This window comes from Pan paniscus, chromosome 23 (assembly GCF_029289425.2).
Source record: "Pan paniscus chromosome 23, NHGRI_mPanPan1-v2.0_pri, whole genome shotgun sequence".
Lineage (NCBI taxonomy): Eukaryota > Metazoa > Chordata > Mammalia > Primates > Hominidae > Pan > Pan paniscus.
The window spans coordinates 27,804,625-27,823,398 of NC_085927.1; the positions used below are offsets into that span (position 1 = coordinate 27,804,625).

Sequence of the window (18,774 nt, forward strand, 5' to 3'; positions counted from 1 at the left end):
TACTTATTTATTTGTTTGAGACAAGAGTTTTGCTCTTTTTGCCCAGGCTGGAGTGCAATGGTGCTATCTCTGCTCACTGCAACCTCCACCTCAAGTGATTCTCCTGCCTCAGCCTCCCAAGTAGCTGGGATTACAGGCATGCGCCAGCTAATTTTTTGTATTTAGTAGAGACGGGGTTTCACCATGTTAATCAAGCTGGTCTTGAACTCCTGACCTCAGGTGATCACCCGCTTCGGCCTCCCAAAGTACTGGGATTACAGGCATGAGCCACCTCGCCTGGCCTAGTTACTTCCTATCTTTGCCAACATCTGCTGTTTTTAATTTTACTAATCCTATTGTGTCAAAAGTGGCAGCTCATCGTGGGTTTAATTTGCATTTCCCCGATGACTAGTAATGTGGAGTGGTTATTCATGTGCTTACCATATATTTGTATATGTCTTTTTTGGTGAAATATTTGGCCAAGTGTTTTACATATTTCTTTTAAATTAGGGATGCTTATTTAATTTATTTATTGACTTTTTTGAGACAGGGTTCCCACTCTGTTACCCAGGCTGGAGTGCAGTGCTGTGATCATAGCCCACTGCAGCCTCGACCTCCTGGGCTCAAACAGTCCTCCAGCTTCAGCCTCCTGAGTAGCTGGGACTATAGGTATGCTCCATCACACCCTGCTTATTTAAAGCATATTTGTTGTAGAGACAGGTCTTGATATATTGCCCAGGCTGGTCTTGAACTCATGGCCTCAAGTTGTCCTCCAGCCTCAGCCTCCCAAAGTGCTGGAATTACAGGCGTGAGCAGCCATTCCAGGCCTTATCAACTTTTTAAATGTTTACTAAGGAACTGTTTTATATTATTAATTTTCTTTACTCTTTGCTTTTTTATTTTATTGATTTCTCTTTTTTATTTCTTCTGTTTACTTTGGCTTTAGCTTGCTTTTTTTTTTTTTTTTGTTTTGTTTTTTTTTTTTTTTGCTTCTTTGGAGTACTGTTTTTGAGCCTTTTTTCAAAAAACAGGCATTTAAAGCTATAAATTTTCCCTAAAAAACTTTTAAATTTCCTTCTAACCCATGGTTGGCTGCATCCTGCGAATTTTGATGTTTATATTATTGTTTAAAACATGCTCTCCTTTATTTCTTCTGTGACCCAAAAGTGTATTATTTAAATTCGTGATTTAGTATGTTAGTGGTAATACTGTTGAGATCTGTTCCTTACTGTTTTGTGTGTGTGTGTGTGTGTGTGTGTGTGTGTGTGTGTGTGTGTGTTTGGTCTATTAATGAGAAGCCAGTATTAAAATCTCTCTGATTGTGGATCTATTTCTCCCATTAGTTGTGCCCATTTTGTCTCATGGGTTGTGGTGTCCTGTTATTGGATGTGTAGTGGTAGCTTTGTTATATAGTCCTGGGAAGTTGTTCCATTTCTTCCTATGTGACACTCTGTCTCCACATCTGCTTTGTCTCATATTAATCCTCAGCTTTCTCATGCTTACTGTGCCTGGTAGATCATTTTCTATCCTTTTAATCTTTGTATTTTTATTTATTTATTTTTTGAGATGGCGTCTCGCTCTGTCACCCAGGCTGGAGTGCAGTGGTGTGATCTCAGCTCACTGCAACCTCCGCCTCCTGAGTTCAAGTGATCTCCTGCCTCAGCCTCCCGAGTAGCTGGGATTACAGGTGCATGCCACCACGCCCAACTAATTTTTTTTTTATTTTTATTTTTTATTTTTAGTAGAGACAGGGTTTCACCATATTGGCCAGGCTGGTCTCAAACTCCTGACTTCATGATCTGTCCACCTCAGCCTCCCAAAGTGCTAGGATTACAGGCATGAGCCACCACGCCAGGCCTCCTTGTGTTTTTTTAAAGTGTGCAATTCATTGGTTTTTATGTATTAACAAAATTGTGCAACCATCACCACTATCTAATTGCAGAATACTTCTATTACCCTACAGAAGACACTTTGTACCATTAGCAATCATTCCCTGTTTCCTCCCACCCCACTTCCCAGCGTCACTATTCTTACTGTCTCCACAGGTTTGAGTGTTGTAGGCCCATCTTGTAACTGGAGCCATATGGGAAGTGTCCTTTTGTATCTGGCTTTTTTCACTTAGAGTTATTTTTCAAGTTTTAACCATGTTGTAGCATGAATCAGTACTTCATTCATTTTTATGGTAAAATAATACTTCATTGTGTGGATACACACTTAATCCTTCAGTTCATGGGTATGTACGCAGATTTTAGCTTTTGGCTGTTAGGAATTCTGCCGCTTTGAACATTTGTGCGCAAGTCTTTGTGTGGATGTGTTTTCCTTTTCTCTGAGGTGTACACCTAGGAGTTGGAGTGGCTGGGTTGGTAGTTCAGTGCAACTTGGCGAAACTTCCACAGCAGCTGCACGCTTAGCCTTCCCACCGGCCGTGTGTGAGGATTCCGTGTCTCTGCATCCTGGTCAGCACTTGTTACTGTGTGTTTTTTGACGTCCTCCATTATAGTGGACATGAGGTGGTACCTCATTATGGTTTTGACTTGCATTTCCCAAGTGGCTAAGGTTGAGAAACTTCTCTGCTGCCTTCTGCTTTTTGTTCCTTTGTTGGTCCTTTAATGCTTTCTTTTAGGCACATGAATTTGTTTTAAGTGTATCACTTTATTTCCACTATTGGCTTCTTATTCTGTGTGTGTGTGTGTGTGTGTGTGTGTGTGTCTGTTTAGCAGTCGTAGGGCAAACAATATATATCCTTAAATTTTATCCAGAGCTATTCAGAATTTTTATTGTACCTCTTCATGCCTTATACATGATACTTGAGACTTCTCACTTCATCTGTACAGTATTTAGGTTCCATTAAAAAAATAGCCTTTATGATTTTAAAGATACATTTGGGGTTTATTCACTTTCTTGGTTACTCAACATAAACATTCATAAACACATGTAAAAATCTGTATTATGTATATGTTTCTCTAGGCAAAGATGTTTTGCAGATTCTGCCTTAACCATATTTTCCTTTAATTTGAAATAACCATGATTTTAACTTATCTTGGCTGTCATGTTGATTTTAGTATGTGGGATATAGTAGCTATTCTACAGCCCTAGAGAAGAAGAACTGTTATTTTAATTATTTTGGCCTGGTCTTTTTATAAGCTTCGAGAATAAATGCTTTATCAAGTATTCATACAGAATCTTTTACTTGTTGCTTTACTACTAGAACCAGAATATTTATCTCAATTCAGTACTCATGTTAAACGTGGCCTGTGTGTACATGTATTTCATTTGCTTCACAAATTGTTGTAGCAAATGGGAGAATGCAATTTGATTTTTCATCTTATCTCCATTCTGGGAGGCCTGGTGCCAAACCTTTATTGCTCCCCTGTAGAGAGACCATGGCTGCCCTTTCATGTCCCTAACACATGCCTCAAAGAACTTAAGAGCCTTCTTCTTGTGATCTCCCCAAACAGGGTGCAGATATTAACAATGTGTTGTCCTACACAGTGAAGAATTCTGCCAGTTCCAGCCGGCAGAGGCTTGTGCTGGAACACTTGAATCAGGTCGTGCCGTCCTTGGTCTCAGCAGTAGAAGCATGTTCTGTCTGGAGCAAGCTGAGAAATTCTCTGCTGGGCCTCTAAGAAATGGCTAACTTTAAGAGTTTGGAAAGGTTGTTGACTCATTCTTATTTTCACTCTTTCTTGCTCTTTCACTCATAGAGGGAAAAAAAGAGGTAATTAAGAGCCAGTCTCTTACTGCTGTTTTGTAGGATGGAAAATGAATGCGAAAATGGGTCATTTAAGAGTATTTGGAACTTTTCCTAGACAAGAAATAAAATAGACCTTGTTGTTCTGAGAAATTCCGTTTGGTTTGATCTTTGCATTACTATTTTTAAATGAAATGTTTTATTATAGTTCAAGATAATTTCAGAATGATGAGAGTTACTAAGTCATTAAGAGGGAATTGCAAGGAGATGAATGGATGAGTAAGTGAATGAATGTTCCAGGTAATCTAAACTTGAGAAGCTTAAAAATATGTACACATTAGTTTTTAGCAGCACAGTGCCACTGTTCTTTTTCCTTTATTTTATTTTACTTTATGTTTTATTTTATTTTATTTTTGAGACAGAGTCTGGCTCTGTCGCCCAGGCTGGAGTGCAGTGGTGCAATCTCAGCTCACTGCAACCTCCTCCTCCTGAGTTCAAGTGATTCTCCTGCCTCAGCCTCCCGAGTAGCTGGGATTACAGGCACGTACCACCATGCCTGGCTAATTTTTGTATTTTTAGTAGAGACAGGCTTTCTCTGTGTTGGCCAGGCTGGTCTCAAACTCCTGTCCTCAAGTGATCTGCCCATCTCGGCCTCCCAAAGTGCTGGGATTACCGGCGTGAGCAACTGCACCCGGCCTCTTTTTCCTTTAAATAGTAAAACCTGAAAGTACATGCAAAATTGTGTGCTCATTTTTCTGGGGGAGAAAGTATGTAGTCTTTATCAAGTTATTAAGTGTTTTCTGTCTTATAGAAGATGAAGAACCAGTAAGTCAAAAGAATTAGCCTGATTTTTAGCTTCCTGAAGCCTTTTTATTTCAAATCACCCTTAGCCAGTGCCTTTGCCCTCAAGAGATTTTTCCCCATTCACTTTCTGATGTTTAAAAGGAGATGTAGATTTCTAGGAGAAGGTTGATCTACATACAAGGAAATGGAATTGTCTTGGATTGTAGGCCCTCAGGTGTCTCCTAGTTAAGGTGGCATGGAGATAGATGCCTTAAGAAAGCTTTTAGCAAAAGTGATGTAATTTAAACTGAGTAGGACAATAGGCCTGTTGGGAAGGAATCTGAAACATGGAATTGTTTGAGACAAGTAAGGGCTTCCAGACAGACTGTTGGCTAAAGGAGCAGCATTGCGGATGCACACGCAGTGTTTGTGGGCTGGTATGCCTGTACTTTCTCAACCTCACATTGGAATAAGAAAGGTCTCGCTCCCTGGCCCAGCATCTTCTGCACATCCTCCAGTGAAGCTGCTATTCTGGTGAAATGAAACAGATTTCACTGATTCCATGTTTTATTTTATTGCAGGAAAAAACAGACTTCAGTGTTTGTAGAACTTGGTGTACATTAGAAATTCTCGAAAGCATGCGGTAGATAAAGAGATTTATTGCCAAAGGATGATTGTCTTCTACACACTTCTGGCTACTAAAAAAGCAGTTTTTAAAAAAACACTTTTTCATTTTCTTTCTTTCTTTTTGGAGACGGCGTTTCTTCTTGCCCAGGCTGGAGCGCAGTGGCGCGATCTTGGCTCACCACAACCTCTGCCTCCCGGGTTCAAGCGATTCTCCTGCTTCAGCCTTCCAGAGTAGCTGGGATTACAGGCGTATGCCACCACAGCCGGCTAATTTTGTATTTTTAGTAGAGACGGGTTTTCTCCATGTTGGCCTCCCAAAGTGCTGGGATTACAGGCGTGAGCCACCACGCCCGGCCAAACTTTTTCATTTTCAAATTCACCGTTACGACACTGTCTGCATTTTAATGTGAGTTTGAACTACTCTTTGCCCGGCTCCTCACTCTGGAAGGGTTGGTAGCAACTTCACAGACAATGGAGAGGCAGCCAGTCCAAACCCTGCAAGGTTCAAGCACTCAGTAATGGCCGGTGCTCGTGTGCTGAATGTGAATGCTGTAGTCCAGTGAGATTTGTGAGAGCCCTGATCGTTAGAACTGTTACGCTGCATTTTGATAAAGCTGCCATACTCATGTTTTCCCCAGTGAGATAGTAAGAGTAGGGGAAAGATGTTTCTTCTCTCTTAGAAAAAGCAAACTGTTTAAGTGTTTTTTTGTTTTTTTTGAGACAGCATCTCACTCTGTTGCCCAGGCTACAGTGCAGGGGCGCAATCTCGGCTCACTGCAAACTCCGCCTCCCAGGTTCAAGCAATTCTCCTGCCTCAGCCTCCTGAGTAGCTGGGACTACAGGCACACACCACCACGCCCGGCTAATTTTTGTATTTATAGTAGAGATGGGATTTCACCATATTGGCCAGGCTGGTCTCGAACTCCTGACCTTGTGATCCGCCCACCTCGGCCTCCCACAGTGCTGGGATTACAGGCGTGAGCCACCGCACCCGGCAAACTGTTTAATTTCTTATTTGCCTAAGCCTTCTTAATTTTTTCCACAAATATTTCCTTTCACTTTGCTGCAAATATAACTACCATAGATTATAAGTCAACATAGTAGTTGCCTAATTTTAAAATGATACCAATAACTTCTTTAGGCCTCTTTGCTTATTAATAAGAAAAAACTTTTCACATCAAGCATGAGGTAAATTAGATCTTGATTCTTAATAGTTGAGATGTAAAATAACCATCTAACAAACAGCACATTATTACGTGGAAGGCATATTTAGGTACTAATCAAAATACATGGCTGGGCACAGTAGCTCACATCTGTAATCCCAGCACTCTGGGAGGCTAAGGCAAGTGGATCACCTGAGGTCAGGAGTTCAAGACTAGCCTGGCCAATGTGGTGAACCCTGTCTTTACTAAAAATACAAAAATTAGCCGGGCATGGTGGTGGGCATCTGTAATCCTAGCTACTCAGGAGACTGAGGCAAGAGAATCACTTGCACCCAGGAGGCAGAGGTTGCAGTGAGCCAAGATCACGCCATTGTACTCCAGCCTGGGCTACAAGAGCAAAACTCCATTAAAAAAAAAAAAAAAAACGGGTGTGGTGGCTCACGCCTGTAATCCCAGCACTTCAGGAGGCCGAGGTGGGTGGATCATGAGGTCAGGAGATCGAGACCATCCTGGCTAACACAGTGAAACCCTGTCTCTACTAAAAATACAAAAAATTAGCTGGGCGTGGTGGCAGGCGCCTGTAGTCCCAGCTACTCGGGAGGCTGAGGCAGGAGAATGGCGTGAACCTGGGAGGCGGAGCTTGCAGTGAGCCGAGATCGCACCACTGCACTCCAGCCTGGGTGACAGAGCAAGACTCTGTCTCCAAAAAAAAAAAAAAAAAAAAAAAGGCATTTACAGCTGGATGTGGTAAGACGCACTTATAGTCCAGATGCTCTGGAGACCAAGGTGGGAGGATTGCTTGAGCTCAGGAGTTTGAGTCCAGCCTGGACAATATAGTGAGACCCCATATGGGAAAAAAATATATTTAATGCAATTATAGGATTTCCAGACTGTACTGAAGAAAAAATTTAAATTGCCATCTAGGTGTCTTAAATGTTCTCTGCAGAAAAACTATCTTCAAATTTTAATATACAGACATGGGAGGATTGCTTGAGCCCTGGAGTTCAAGACCAGCCTGGGCAACATGCTGAGACCCCATCTCTGAAAAATCAAAGAAAGTCCAGGCGCGGTGGCTCACGCCTGTAATCCCAGCACTTTGTGAGGACGAGGCGGGTGGATCACGAGGTCAGGAGATCGAGACCATCCTGGTTAACACAGTGAAACCCGGTCTCTACTAAAATTACAAAAAGAAATTAGCCGGGCATGGTGGTGGGCGCCTCTAGTCCCAGCTACTCGGGAGGCTGAGGCAGGGGAATGGCATGAACCCGGGAGGTGGAGCTTGCAGTGAGCTGACATCGAGCCACTGCACTCCAGCCTGGGTGACAGAGTGAGACTCTGTCTCAAAAAAAAAAAGAAAGAAAGAAAAATCAAAGAAAAAAAAATTTAGAATGCAGTGTTCATGCCTTAAAGTTCATGTATAATAGAATATGAAATTATAGTTGCATATCAGTGTAGCCATTTGTATTCTGGAGGACTTTCTGCCTTTGTATCTTAACCCGAAATATAAATTAGGTTAGGCCAACTATGCGTTTCTTTTTTCCTTTTTTCTCGCCACCTAAGTCATGAACCCAACGTTGTACTGTCTGAACCGCAGAGTGTCTTCAGTTGTACGCGTAGCGGGTGAGACTTTTGCCTCAGCTTCATAGCCTACACATTTGATTATGCTTTTACCTGTCCCACCAGAATGTGCTATTTGGGCTTTAAAGTCAACCTATTCTGTGAAAAACCCTCTTTATGTATTTATCTTCCTTGATAGTTGACAAAACAAAATATCCATGTAAGTAGGCTGAAACTTCATGAGGGACTTCCTGTTACTGTTTTTCATTTCTGCTTTCTGTGTAAAATTTGTCAACTGGGCCAAGCGTGTTACCTCACCCCTGTAATCCCAGCACTTTGGGAAGCCAAGGCGGGCGGACCGTGTGAGCCTGGGAGCTTGAGAACAGCCTGGGCAACATAGGGAGACCCCTGTCTCTACAAGAAATACAAAGATTAGCTGGGTGTGGTGGTGCATGCCTGTGGTCCCAGGTACCTGGGAGGTTGAGGTGGGAGAATCTTTTGAGCCCAGGAGAGCTGCAGTGAGCTGAGATCTTGCCACTGTGCTCTAGCCTGGATGACAGAGCGAGACCCTGTCTGTATAAAAACAAAAATCTGTTAGCTGTCAGATCATGAGTTCTCTCTCTCTCTCCTTCTCCCAACCAGCCTATATTTTATATTAATGTATTTTTGTGTTTGGGGCCCTGGTCTAGGCCTCAGACATTCCACAGCTACCTAGAGGACATCATCAACTACCGCTGGGAGCTCGAAGAAGGGAAGCCCAACCCTCTGAGGGAAGCCAGTTTCCAGGACCTGCCTCTTCGCACACGGGTGGAGATCCTGCACCGACTCTGTGATTACCGGCTGGATGCAGACGATGTCTTCGATCTTCTAAAGGTATGCTTAACTGGCGAAGCTTTCCCTATAGCTGTGAAAAGCCAGCAATCAGAAATGTAGTCAGAACGTAAAACCCAAAGATATTAAGCCAGAGTTTGGCTTGTGGTACTAGTCTTGGGACTATTCATTGCCAATAACACTGTATGGAAAACCATGATTGCTGTAGCCACGGAGATGCAAGATGTACATCCCTATGGAAGTACGTTATTTTGGTCTAATTTCTAGTCTGGTTTCATCTTCCTTTACGTGCACTGAGTCCTATCTGCAATAGGTACAACCAGAGGACCCTGTTTGTTCTGTCATCAGCCAAACCTGCAACTAAATCAGCCACTGAATTTTATTTTTCAAGGTGTAAATTTGATTGAATATAATTGAAATATTTACTGAAATCTCCAAGAACTTGAAACCGTATATGCTAGTGAAGGTCATCCTCTACACACATCCACGTTACAAAAAATGTGTTGAAGGAAGCTGTGGCCATCTCTCTGTCCCCCTTGGTGTGGTTATCTGTTTAGAAGTATATCCTAGAGGGGGCCGGGTGCTGTGGCTCACGCCTGTAATCCCAGCACTTTGGGAGGCCAAGGCAGGCGGATCACGAAGTCAGGAGATCGAGACCATCCTGGCTAACACGGTGAAACCCCATCTCTACTAAAAATACAAAAAAATTAGCCGGGCGTGGTGACAGGCGCCTGTAGTACCAGCTACTAGGGAGGCTGAGGCAGGAGAATGGCATGAACCCGGGAGGCGGAGCTTGCAGTGAGCCGAGATTGCGCCACTGCACTCCAGCCTGGGTGACAGAGCGAGACTCCGTCTTTAAAAAAAAAAAAAAAAGTGTATCCTCAAGGGAGAGTGTGGGTTATTGCTTTCACTCGTAGGGAAGTCAGTTTCTAATCCTGTTCCATCATCAGTGATTAAATGTGGTGATGACTTCTCAGTTGAGCTCTGGTTATGGGCACATTATAAAAAAATCATTGTGTAATTTAGCACGGTCTTTGCTGAGGACTCAAGGACTTCAGTAGCAGTGAGAAGGCCAGTACAGGTCAGCCCCCGAGGTAAATTGGGAGCCCTGTCACTGGAGCTCAGCTGGAGTGAGAGGTCACAGGAGGTTATGCCGGAACTGCCACAGAGGATCCCATGGGGCAAAGCTTGCCCCGTGCCTGATCCACCCGGTTGTACTTGTCTTTCTTTTCGTGTGTGCTCACATAAAACAACAACCGCTCCCAGCCAAATCTGTAAACTGTTCATCAGGATTGCTGTTGGATTCTCTCTTTTTTGAAAAGGGAACAATGGTGGGGATAGGGAGCATTGTAATATTTCCATCTCTTGTTCCTCAAAGTAGGTGCCACCTTCCCATTATATCCGTGTTTCTTATGCCGATTGAAAATTACATAAGATACTTGGACATTTTTTATTTATTTATTTATTTATTTATTTTTTGAGACAGAGTCTCTCTCTGTCGCCCAGGCTGGAATGCAGTGGCATGATCTCGGCTCACTGCGACCTCCACCTCCCAGGTTCAAGCGATTCTCCTGCCTCAGCCTCCAGAGTAGCTGGGATTACAGGCGCGTGCCACCATGCCCAGCTAATTTTTTGTATTTTTAGTAGAGGTGGGGTTTCACCATGTTGGCCAGGCTGGTCTTGAACTCCTGACCCCATGATTTGCCCGCCTCAGCCTCCCAAAGTGCTGGGATTACAGGCGTGAGCCACCGCGCCCAGCGATACTTGGGCATTTTTAGATTTGAGCTATGCTTAAGTGTAAATTTGGAATCCTCGTTTTGGTTTTTTCCTGGTGCATTTTGTTCCCCATTTCCCCAAACCCTTTTTCTTGCTCTGTCTAGGGTCTGGATGCAGACAGTCTCCGTGTGGAGCCATTGGGTGAAGACAATTCTGGGGCACTATATTGGTATTTCTATGGAACACGAATGTACAAAGAGGACCCGGTGCAAGGAAAATCCAATGGAGAACTCTCTTTGAGCAGGTATGTTCTTCAGTGTTAGGGCATGATAGCTACTGTATTAAAATGCCATTAAGATTAAATGCATCAGAATTCTACAGCACAATTTTTTTTTTCCTAATGAAGGAATTCTCTAAGCGTGCCTGCAAAGAGATGGTAAGGAGATACTTCGTGCAAAAACAAAAAGGAATTAATTCTCTGCTACCAGAGGGGTTAAATATACTTTTTAAATCTGAAGTTCTTGATAGGAGGTTTCTGAGAAATGCCACTCCTCTTGCCACAGGCTATTTTAATATAGCAGGTTTCTTCTCAGCAGCACAATCATTTCACTGCAGTAACAATTTCATCTTGCATCATCAGTCGTTGAGATCTCCTTATTTCGACTAGAATTAATGATGTAGTTTATGCCAGGCGCAGTGACTCATGCCTGTAATCCCAGCACTCTGGGAGGCCGAGGCGGGCGGATCACGAGGTCGGGAGATGGAGACCATCCTGGCTAATACGGTGAAACCCCGTCTCTACTAAAAATACAAAAAATTAGCCAGGCGTGGTGGCGGGCACCTGTAGTCCCAGCTACTCGGGAGGCTGAGGCAGGAGAATGGCGTGAACCCCGGGGGGGCGGAGCCTGCAGTGAGCCGAGATCGCACCACTGCACTCCAGCCTGGGCGACAGAGCGAGACACCATCAAAAAAAAAAAAAAAAAAAAAGAATTTAATGATGTAGTTTATGAACGTTAGTATCCATCAGTTTAAGAACAGAAGGAATTTAAATGATGCCTGAAACATAAGCTTTACTAAGTAAGGAAGAGGCCGCATTTCCATAGCATCCCAAAACAATGCTAACCTCTTATTTAGGCTTTCTTATTGCTAGGAGAATGCTTACTCTTCGGAAGGTGTTAGATCTTAAGCACATTTTAGTATTGCAAAATGTTAGTTTTCCTCAGATCCACAGTCTAATAATGAAGACTGGAAGTTGCTGTTCCCTTTTCCTTTCACTGCTACATTTAATCCTTTTTGGTAATCTCATGGCCAGAAATACTGTTTTAAAATCATATGTAGCAATGCCAATCCTGTGCCAGAACATTTCTATTTAATATTATTTATTAGGGAAAGTGAAGGACAAAAAAATGTCTCAAGTATTCCTGGAAAAACGGGAAAAAGAAGAGGAAGACCCCCAAAACGGAAGAAACTGCAGGAGGAGATTCTGTTGAGGTAAGAAAAACTTGTTGTGGTCATAGACCATGGCAGAAGGGACCTTAATTCATTTATTCCTTTTTCTTTATTTTGCCTGTGCCATGGGAAGCACATTATTATAGCAACCTGAAACGGAGTCCCTGTGAAATTACCACGTGTGCAGTACAGTCAGGAAGCCCTTAGTGTGTGACATCTGGCAAGTCACCTCCCCTCTCTAAGCAAGTCCTCTTACTAGACGATGGATGTGCACTTAATGAGGATTATATTGAACAAGACAATTTTTTTCATTCTTCAATTTTATATTTAATTTTAGCAAAGAAAAAGATACTTGGGGGATTTTCTTTTATATGTCATTATCTTCTAGGAAATTTCACCATGTGAATCTTGCTATAGGACTTTTCAAAGTCTGACCTATGCTGTGTAAATACACTTTTTACTTAAGGATCAGCTCTATCACTAAGCCTATTGAAGTGAGGCTGTATTCTTAAAAATTCTGATAACTCAGGACAAGTGGCTTCTTCCCTTCCTACTTAATCTAAATGCTTGAGTTAGGCTGAATTTCACCGTGTCACTTTTTAACCACTAAGAAATATTTCTGGGAAATCAGATTAAGAATATAGATCACTCAGGAGATCGAGACCATCCTGGCTAACACGGTGAAACCCCGTCTCTACTAAAAATACAAAAAATTAGCCAGTCGTGGTGGCGGGTGCCTGTAGTCCCAGCTACTCGGGAGGCTGAGGCAGGAGAATGACATGAACCTGGGAGGCAGAGCTTGCAGTGAGCCGAGATCATGCCACTGCACTCCAGCCTGGGCGACACAGCGATACTCCATCTCAAAAAAAAAAAAAAAAAAAAAAAGAATGTAGATCACTCAGATCCTGATTTTAACTCAATCAGCATTCACTTAACTTTACAGAAGTTCAGCTTCAGATTGCAGCTGCCTATTTCTTGCTTATCCGTTTCTGTGACAAATGTCCTGTAATTACTTAACGTTTTATGTATCAACACCTGTTTCCGGGTTTGTTAGGATTTCACACGTCCTTCGATATTCAGAAAGCTGCGTGATACCTGTCTCCATTTCCCCATAAGTATCAAGAATCATAGTAGCTTAGGGTTGGGACTGTAGAATCATTTTAACAAGCATCCATGGACTTGTGCTACCCTCTACTGGTGACTTTTTTCCTTTAGAGCTGTGTGTGTAAGCCAGTATTTAAATATTTTTTCATTAAATTTAAAATTCAGTTTCTGGTTCACGCTGGCCACGTTTCAGATGCTCAGCAGCCACATGGTTTATTGGATAATGCCAATATAGAACATTTTCATTCTCATAGAAACTTTAATTGAAAACAAGCGAAAAGTCCACAGAGTGTCCTTTCTGTTTCAGGGATACAAGTGAAAATGATACTTCATCCTAATGCGTTATACACTTTGCATTTTGTCATTTAATCTCCAACATCCCTGTGAGGTAGGCACTATTAATAGCTCCATTTTGGGGGAAAGTTAATTAACTTTCCTGAGGTCACATTGTAAGTGGCACAGCTTGAATAGAGGCATTCCCCCTTCAGAGCCCATGCTCTTAACCCTCTGCCTTAGGTAAGGATCAATTATAATAAATACACCTGTCTTCAGTGCGGCCCTGAATCAGGGAGGAGAACATTGAAATCCCTACAGTTCTTTTTTCTTGGCATTTAATTATTAACAGTTGCATCTCTCTCTTGACTGGAGCAGTGATAAAAAACAAGAACAAACAAACAAAAAAAAAACAGTGCATCTGTTTGATTTCCAAAAAAAGTTTTAAAAGTTACTGTTTTCTGGCCGGGCATGGTGGCTCACGCCTGTAATCCCAACACTTTGGGAGGCCAAGGCAGGCAGATCATGAGGTCAGGAGTTCAAGACCAGCCTGGCCAACATGGTGAAATCCCATCTCTACTAAAAAATACAAAAATTAGCTGGACCTGGTGGAGGGTGCCTATAGTCCCAGCTACTCAGGAGGCTGAGGCAGGAGAATCATTTGAACCTGGGAGGCGGAGGTTGCAGTGAGCTGTAATCGCGCCATTGCACTCCAGCCTGTGTGACAGGGCAAGACTCCATCTCAAAAAAAATAAAAATAAAAAATAAAAGTTACTGTTTTCTTATGCATTGATACTGTTGCCATAACATAGGGTAGCTGTATGTCAGTACTTCCCTCCTAGATCAGCATGCCTGCATCTTAGTGTTCATTTATTCAGCGTTCCGCCTCCAAGCCTTGTCCCCTTAACACACACACATACACTCTCTTTGTGTTAAATTAATGGGGTCTACCATCCTGGGGTGGCACAGAACAATTTTGGACCTGTCTTTGTTTTAATTGGCACCTCTTTTTCCTGTGTTTCAGTGAAAAGCAGGAAGAAAATTCCTTGGCATCCGAGCCACAGACAAGACATGGTAATGTTCTTTACTGGCATTTAGAAAGAATTAAATAAATATGATTCATTTATGCTAGGGTGTTGACTCTTTTTCTAGAGTCATACAAAGTAAAGGTTATTGCAATAGCCTTTTACCTACCCCCTGTACTCTTCTTCAGTTCTCTTCCTCACACCTTATCCTGTGCCCAGCTCATCATCTGACTAAGGATTAAGATCAAAACTAGATTTTTTCACTAGTGCCCTGTTTACTGGGGACAGTGTAATAGACACCTTAACGTTGGAGTGAATAACCAGCTTCTCAAAGAGAGGTCTTTTTAATGTCAGTGCTTCGTGACACAATGGTTTCCTTATAGGTTTACTACATACTGGTTTCCTACCTAGATTTTAATTTTGTAATCCAAATAACATAAAAATGGGAGGCACATACCAGTTTGCACAGTGTAGTTGAGGCAGGGTAGACTCTGCAAAGACTCAAACTCAAAACCATTTCTGTCAATGTATTTAATCATTTCTAGACTGTGAATATCTATCTTGTTAAATTCACAGTAGTTATATTTGTATTGCCTTTAGACATTACATTTTTTTTTTAGTTGTTAACAATGACTTTAACAGGAAAACCAGAAGTATACATTGTCAACTTTAAAGTCAAAAAGAGGCCATTGTGGCGGCTCATGCCTGTAATCCCAGCACTTTGGGAGGTCAAGGTGGATGGATCACTCGAGGTCAGGAGTTCGAGACCAGCCTGGCCAACATTGTGAAACCCCATCTCTACTAAAAATACAAAAATTACCTGGGCGTGGTGGCAGGCACCTGTAATCCCAACTACTCGGGAGGCTGAGGCAGGAGAATCACTTGAATCCAGGAGGCGGAGGCTGCAGTGAGCTGAGATGGTGCCCCTGAACTCCGGCCTGGACGAGAGAGCAGGACTCTGCCTCTAAATAAATAAATAAATAAATAAATAAATAAAATTTAAAAGTAGGCCAGGTGCAGTGGCTCACACCTGTAATCCCAGCACTTTGGGAGTTGGAAGCAGGCAGATCACTTGAGCTCAGGAATTAGAGACCAGCCTGGACAACATGGCAAAACCCTGTCTCTACGAAAAGTACAAAAGTTTAGCTGGATGTGCTGGTACACACCTGTAGTCCCAGCTACTTGGGGGGTGCTGAGATGGGAAGATGGCTTGAGCCCAGGAGGTGGAGGTTACAGTGAGCTGAGATGGCACCACTGCACTCCAGCCTGGAGAATAGAGCCAGACGTTGTCTCAAAAAAAAAAAAAAATTAAAAAGTAATAGGTCTCTTTTTTGAGTTCCTTATTTTATTTTTTTATTTTTATTTATTTATTTATTTATTTATTTATTTATTTATTTATTTATTTATTTGAAACAGAGTCTCACTCTGTCACCCAGGCTGGAGTGCAGTGGCGTGATCTCGGCTCACTGCAAGCTCCGCCTCCCGGGTTCACGCCATTCTCCTGCCTCAGCCTCCCGAGTAGCTGGGACTACAGGCGCCCACCACCACGCCCGGCTAATTTTTTTTTTTCTATTTTTAGTAGAGACGGGGTTTCACCACGTTAGTCAGGATGGTCCCGATCTCCTGACCTCGTGATCCGCCCGGCCGAGTTCCTTATTTTAGTCATGACCCACAGTAGAAACAAAATTGAGAGTAAATAAGGAAAGGTCCTCATGGGATCTCCTGTAGTGAATCCGTTCCTTTATTTTCTAGGGTCCCAAGGGCCAGGCCAAGGTACTTGGTGGCTCCTGTGCCAGACAGAAGAGGAATGGAGACAGGTCACCGAGAGTTTTCGCGAGAGGACCTCCCTTCGAGAACGGCAGCTCTACAAGCTCCTCAGTGAGGACTTCCTGCCTGAGATCTGCAACATGATCGCCCAGAAGGTGTGCCACACTCTCTGCTCTGTCCTCCTCCGTGTTAGGCCTGATGCTGCGTTATTTAAGGATTATTCATGAGACCTTCCCCATACACCCCACTGTCCTGGAAATAGTGCAGGCTTCCATCCTGTCTGAACTCCAGTGTTAGAATGGGACCTCATGCCACCCCCTCTCCTTCACTGTGGGTCCTATCATGTTCTCCTTCCCCCAGAAAGTCCTCAGTGTCTACCACCCACCAATAGTGACGGTGGCTTTTCACAGCCTGGAACCAACTTTCCTTCTCCCATACACTCCTCAGGAAACATTCCTTGAGTCCCTGTGTAATGCTTTAAAAAAAAAAAAATCTTGTGGGTTTGTCTTTGTCCTTGTAGCTCCATTGCCAGCCCTTTGCCTGGCTCTACCTGATTGTGTCCTCTTCACCAAATTCAGGGCAAGCTATAGTCTCATAAACCATATGCCCCATATTATCATGCATGTACACCCTACTTCATGCATTTTCAAACATCCTTCATCCTCTGTTTCCTTTTTTTTTTTTTTTTTTTTTTTTTGAGTCTGTCTCTGTCTCCCAGGCTGCAGTGCAGCGGTGCAATCTGAGTTCACTGCAACCTCTGCCTTCCAGGTTCAAGCGATTCTCCTGCCTCAGCCTCCTGAGTAGCTGGGATTATAGGCTCACACCACCACCACGCCCAGCTAATTTTTTGTATTTTTAGTAGAGACAGGGTTTCACCATTTTGACCAGGCTGGTCTAGAACTCCTGACCTCAAGTGATATACCGCCTCAGCCTCCCAAAGTGCTGGGATTACAGGTGTGAGCCACTGCACCCGGCCTTTTTTTTTTTTTTTTTTTTTAAGGACAAGCTCTCTCACTTTGTCACCCAGACTGGAATGCAGTGGTGCGGTCACAGCTCACTGCAGCCTGGATTTGCCAGGCTCATGTGATCCTCTCATCTCTACCTCCCAAGTAGCTGGGGACACAGGCTCGTGCCACCACACCCAGCTAATTATTTTTTATTTTTTGTAGAGACGAGGTCTTGCTCTGCTGCCTAGGCTTGTCCCAAACTCCTGGCCTCAATCTATCCTCCTGTCTTGGCTTCCCAAAGTGCTGGGATTATAGGCATGAGCCACTCTGCCCAGCTTTTATTGCTTTAAGACAGGGTCTTGCTCTATTTCCCAAGCTGGAGTACAGTCACTGCAGCCTCAACCTCCCAGGCTGAAATGATCCTCTCGAGTAGCTGGGACTGCAGGCACATGCCACCACGCCTGGCTAATCTTTTAATTTTATCTGTGCGTAGGGTTTCCCTATGTTGCCTGGGCTGGTCCTGAACTCCTGGGCTGAAGCACTCTTCCTGCCTCGGCCTCCCAAAGTGCTGGGATTACAGGTGTGAGCCACCACACCTGGCCCCCTCTCTACTTCCTTACCCATTTAAATACTACTCTCTCAAAAGCCTTACTTAAATGTCACTACGTCCATGAACTGTCCTTGTTTCTCCCAGCCTTTTGTCGCTTAACATGTTTCTTTATGCTTATTTTATATCTTTGTGAGTTCAGGCTTCTTCATCTCAAGGACCATGTCTTACTCATCTTTTTAACAGCCACGACACTTAATGTCATTTCTTTTCTTGTTTTTTTGTTTGTTTGTTTGTTTTGAGACAGAGACTCGCTCTGTCACTCAGGGTGGAGTGCAGTGGCACAATCTCGGCCCCCCGCAGCCTCCACCTCCTGGGTTCAAGCAATTCTCATGCCTCAGCCTCCCAAGTAGCTGGGACTATAGGCGTGCGCCACCATGCCTGGCTAATGTTTTTATATTTTTAGTAGAGATGGGGTTTCGCTGTGTTGGCCAGGCTGGTCTTGACTCCTGGCCACAAGTGATCCACCCACCTTGGCCTCCCAAGTGTTATGATTACAGGCTTGAGCCACCACATTTAGCCTGCCTTGCCTTTTCTATGGTGGTTGGTTGATAATTATTCAGTTTGCTTATTTCATATCGATAATAATATTTCTGATTATTGATACATGTTAATAGAGGACCAGAAATATTTGACCACTTGCCAGTGAAATATGAAGAGAAAGTATTTGTAAATCATCACTGCAGTACCTACAGGGAGGCAAACATGTCAAATGTATTATTTAATTTATTGTAGATCTGGTGCTGTGTCTAACCCTTAAGCAGGTTGATGCTTTAGGGAAAGTCCTAGAAATTACCTTTCTCTAATAACGGGAACTTACAAACAGTGCTTCAAGACTTCCGCCGTCCTGGATGATCCAGAAAACCTCCGTTTTACCATCAGTGTACTTAAGTTCATGTACGATAATTGCATTCCGTTTTTGTGATCAGCAATTCACTGCAACAATTTTTCTAGGAATTAAAATATATAATCTAATTTTCTTAAAGTAACAATGATGTAAAGAGATCGTTTTTATGACTTTGCGTAACCTTGCATATTACTTTATTGATATCATCAGTCATGGCACATTAAATTATCTGGAAATATACCCAGTCACCTTAAGCCTTCTTTTATCATTTCTGCTTTTTTACTGCTATATTCAGCCTAACATTTTGGGGGATAGAAGAATTAAGGGGAAAAAAACTTAAAGCATAAAACTGATGATTTTGATTAAAAATTTCAAGCATTGATTCTTTTCAAAAGGAGAAAAATTCAA

The 18,774-nt window shown here is 42.9% G+C and overlaps 1 protein-coding gene across 6 annotated transcripts in view; it reads left to right on the plus strand.

Annotated features, from left to right (window-relative positions):
• The window catches only part of LOC100991444 (chromatin remodeling regulator CECR2), a 192,501-nt gene that overhangs the window by 122,569 nt on the left and 51,158 nt on the right, over positions 1-18,774 (plus strand). For all 6 annotated transcript variants that reach the window (XM_034948891.4, XM_055105568.2, XM_034948894.3 and 3 more), the window contains exons 3-7: positions 8,490-8,673; positions 10,512-10,651; positions 11,734-11,838; positions 14,198-14,247; positions 15,951-16,120. In XM_034948891.4, coding sequence (XP_034804782.3) covers positions 8,490-8,673; positions 10,512-10,651; positions 11,734-11,838; positions 14,198-14,247; positions 15,951-16,120 — 649 coding nt within the window. The remainder of the gene's footprint in view (positions 1-8,489; positions 8,674-10,511; positions 10,652-11,733; positions 11,839-14,197; positions 14,248-15,950; positions 16,121-18,774) is intronic.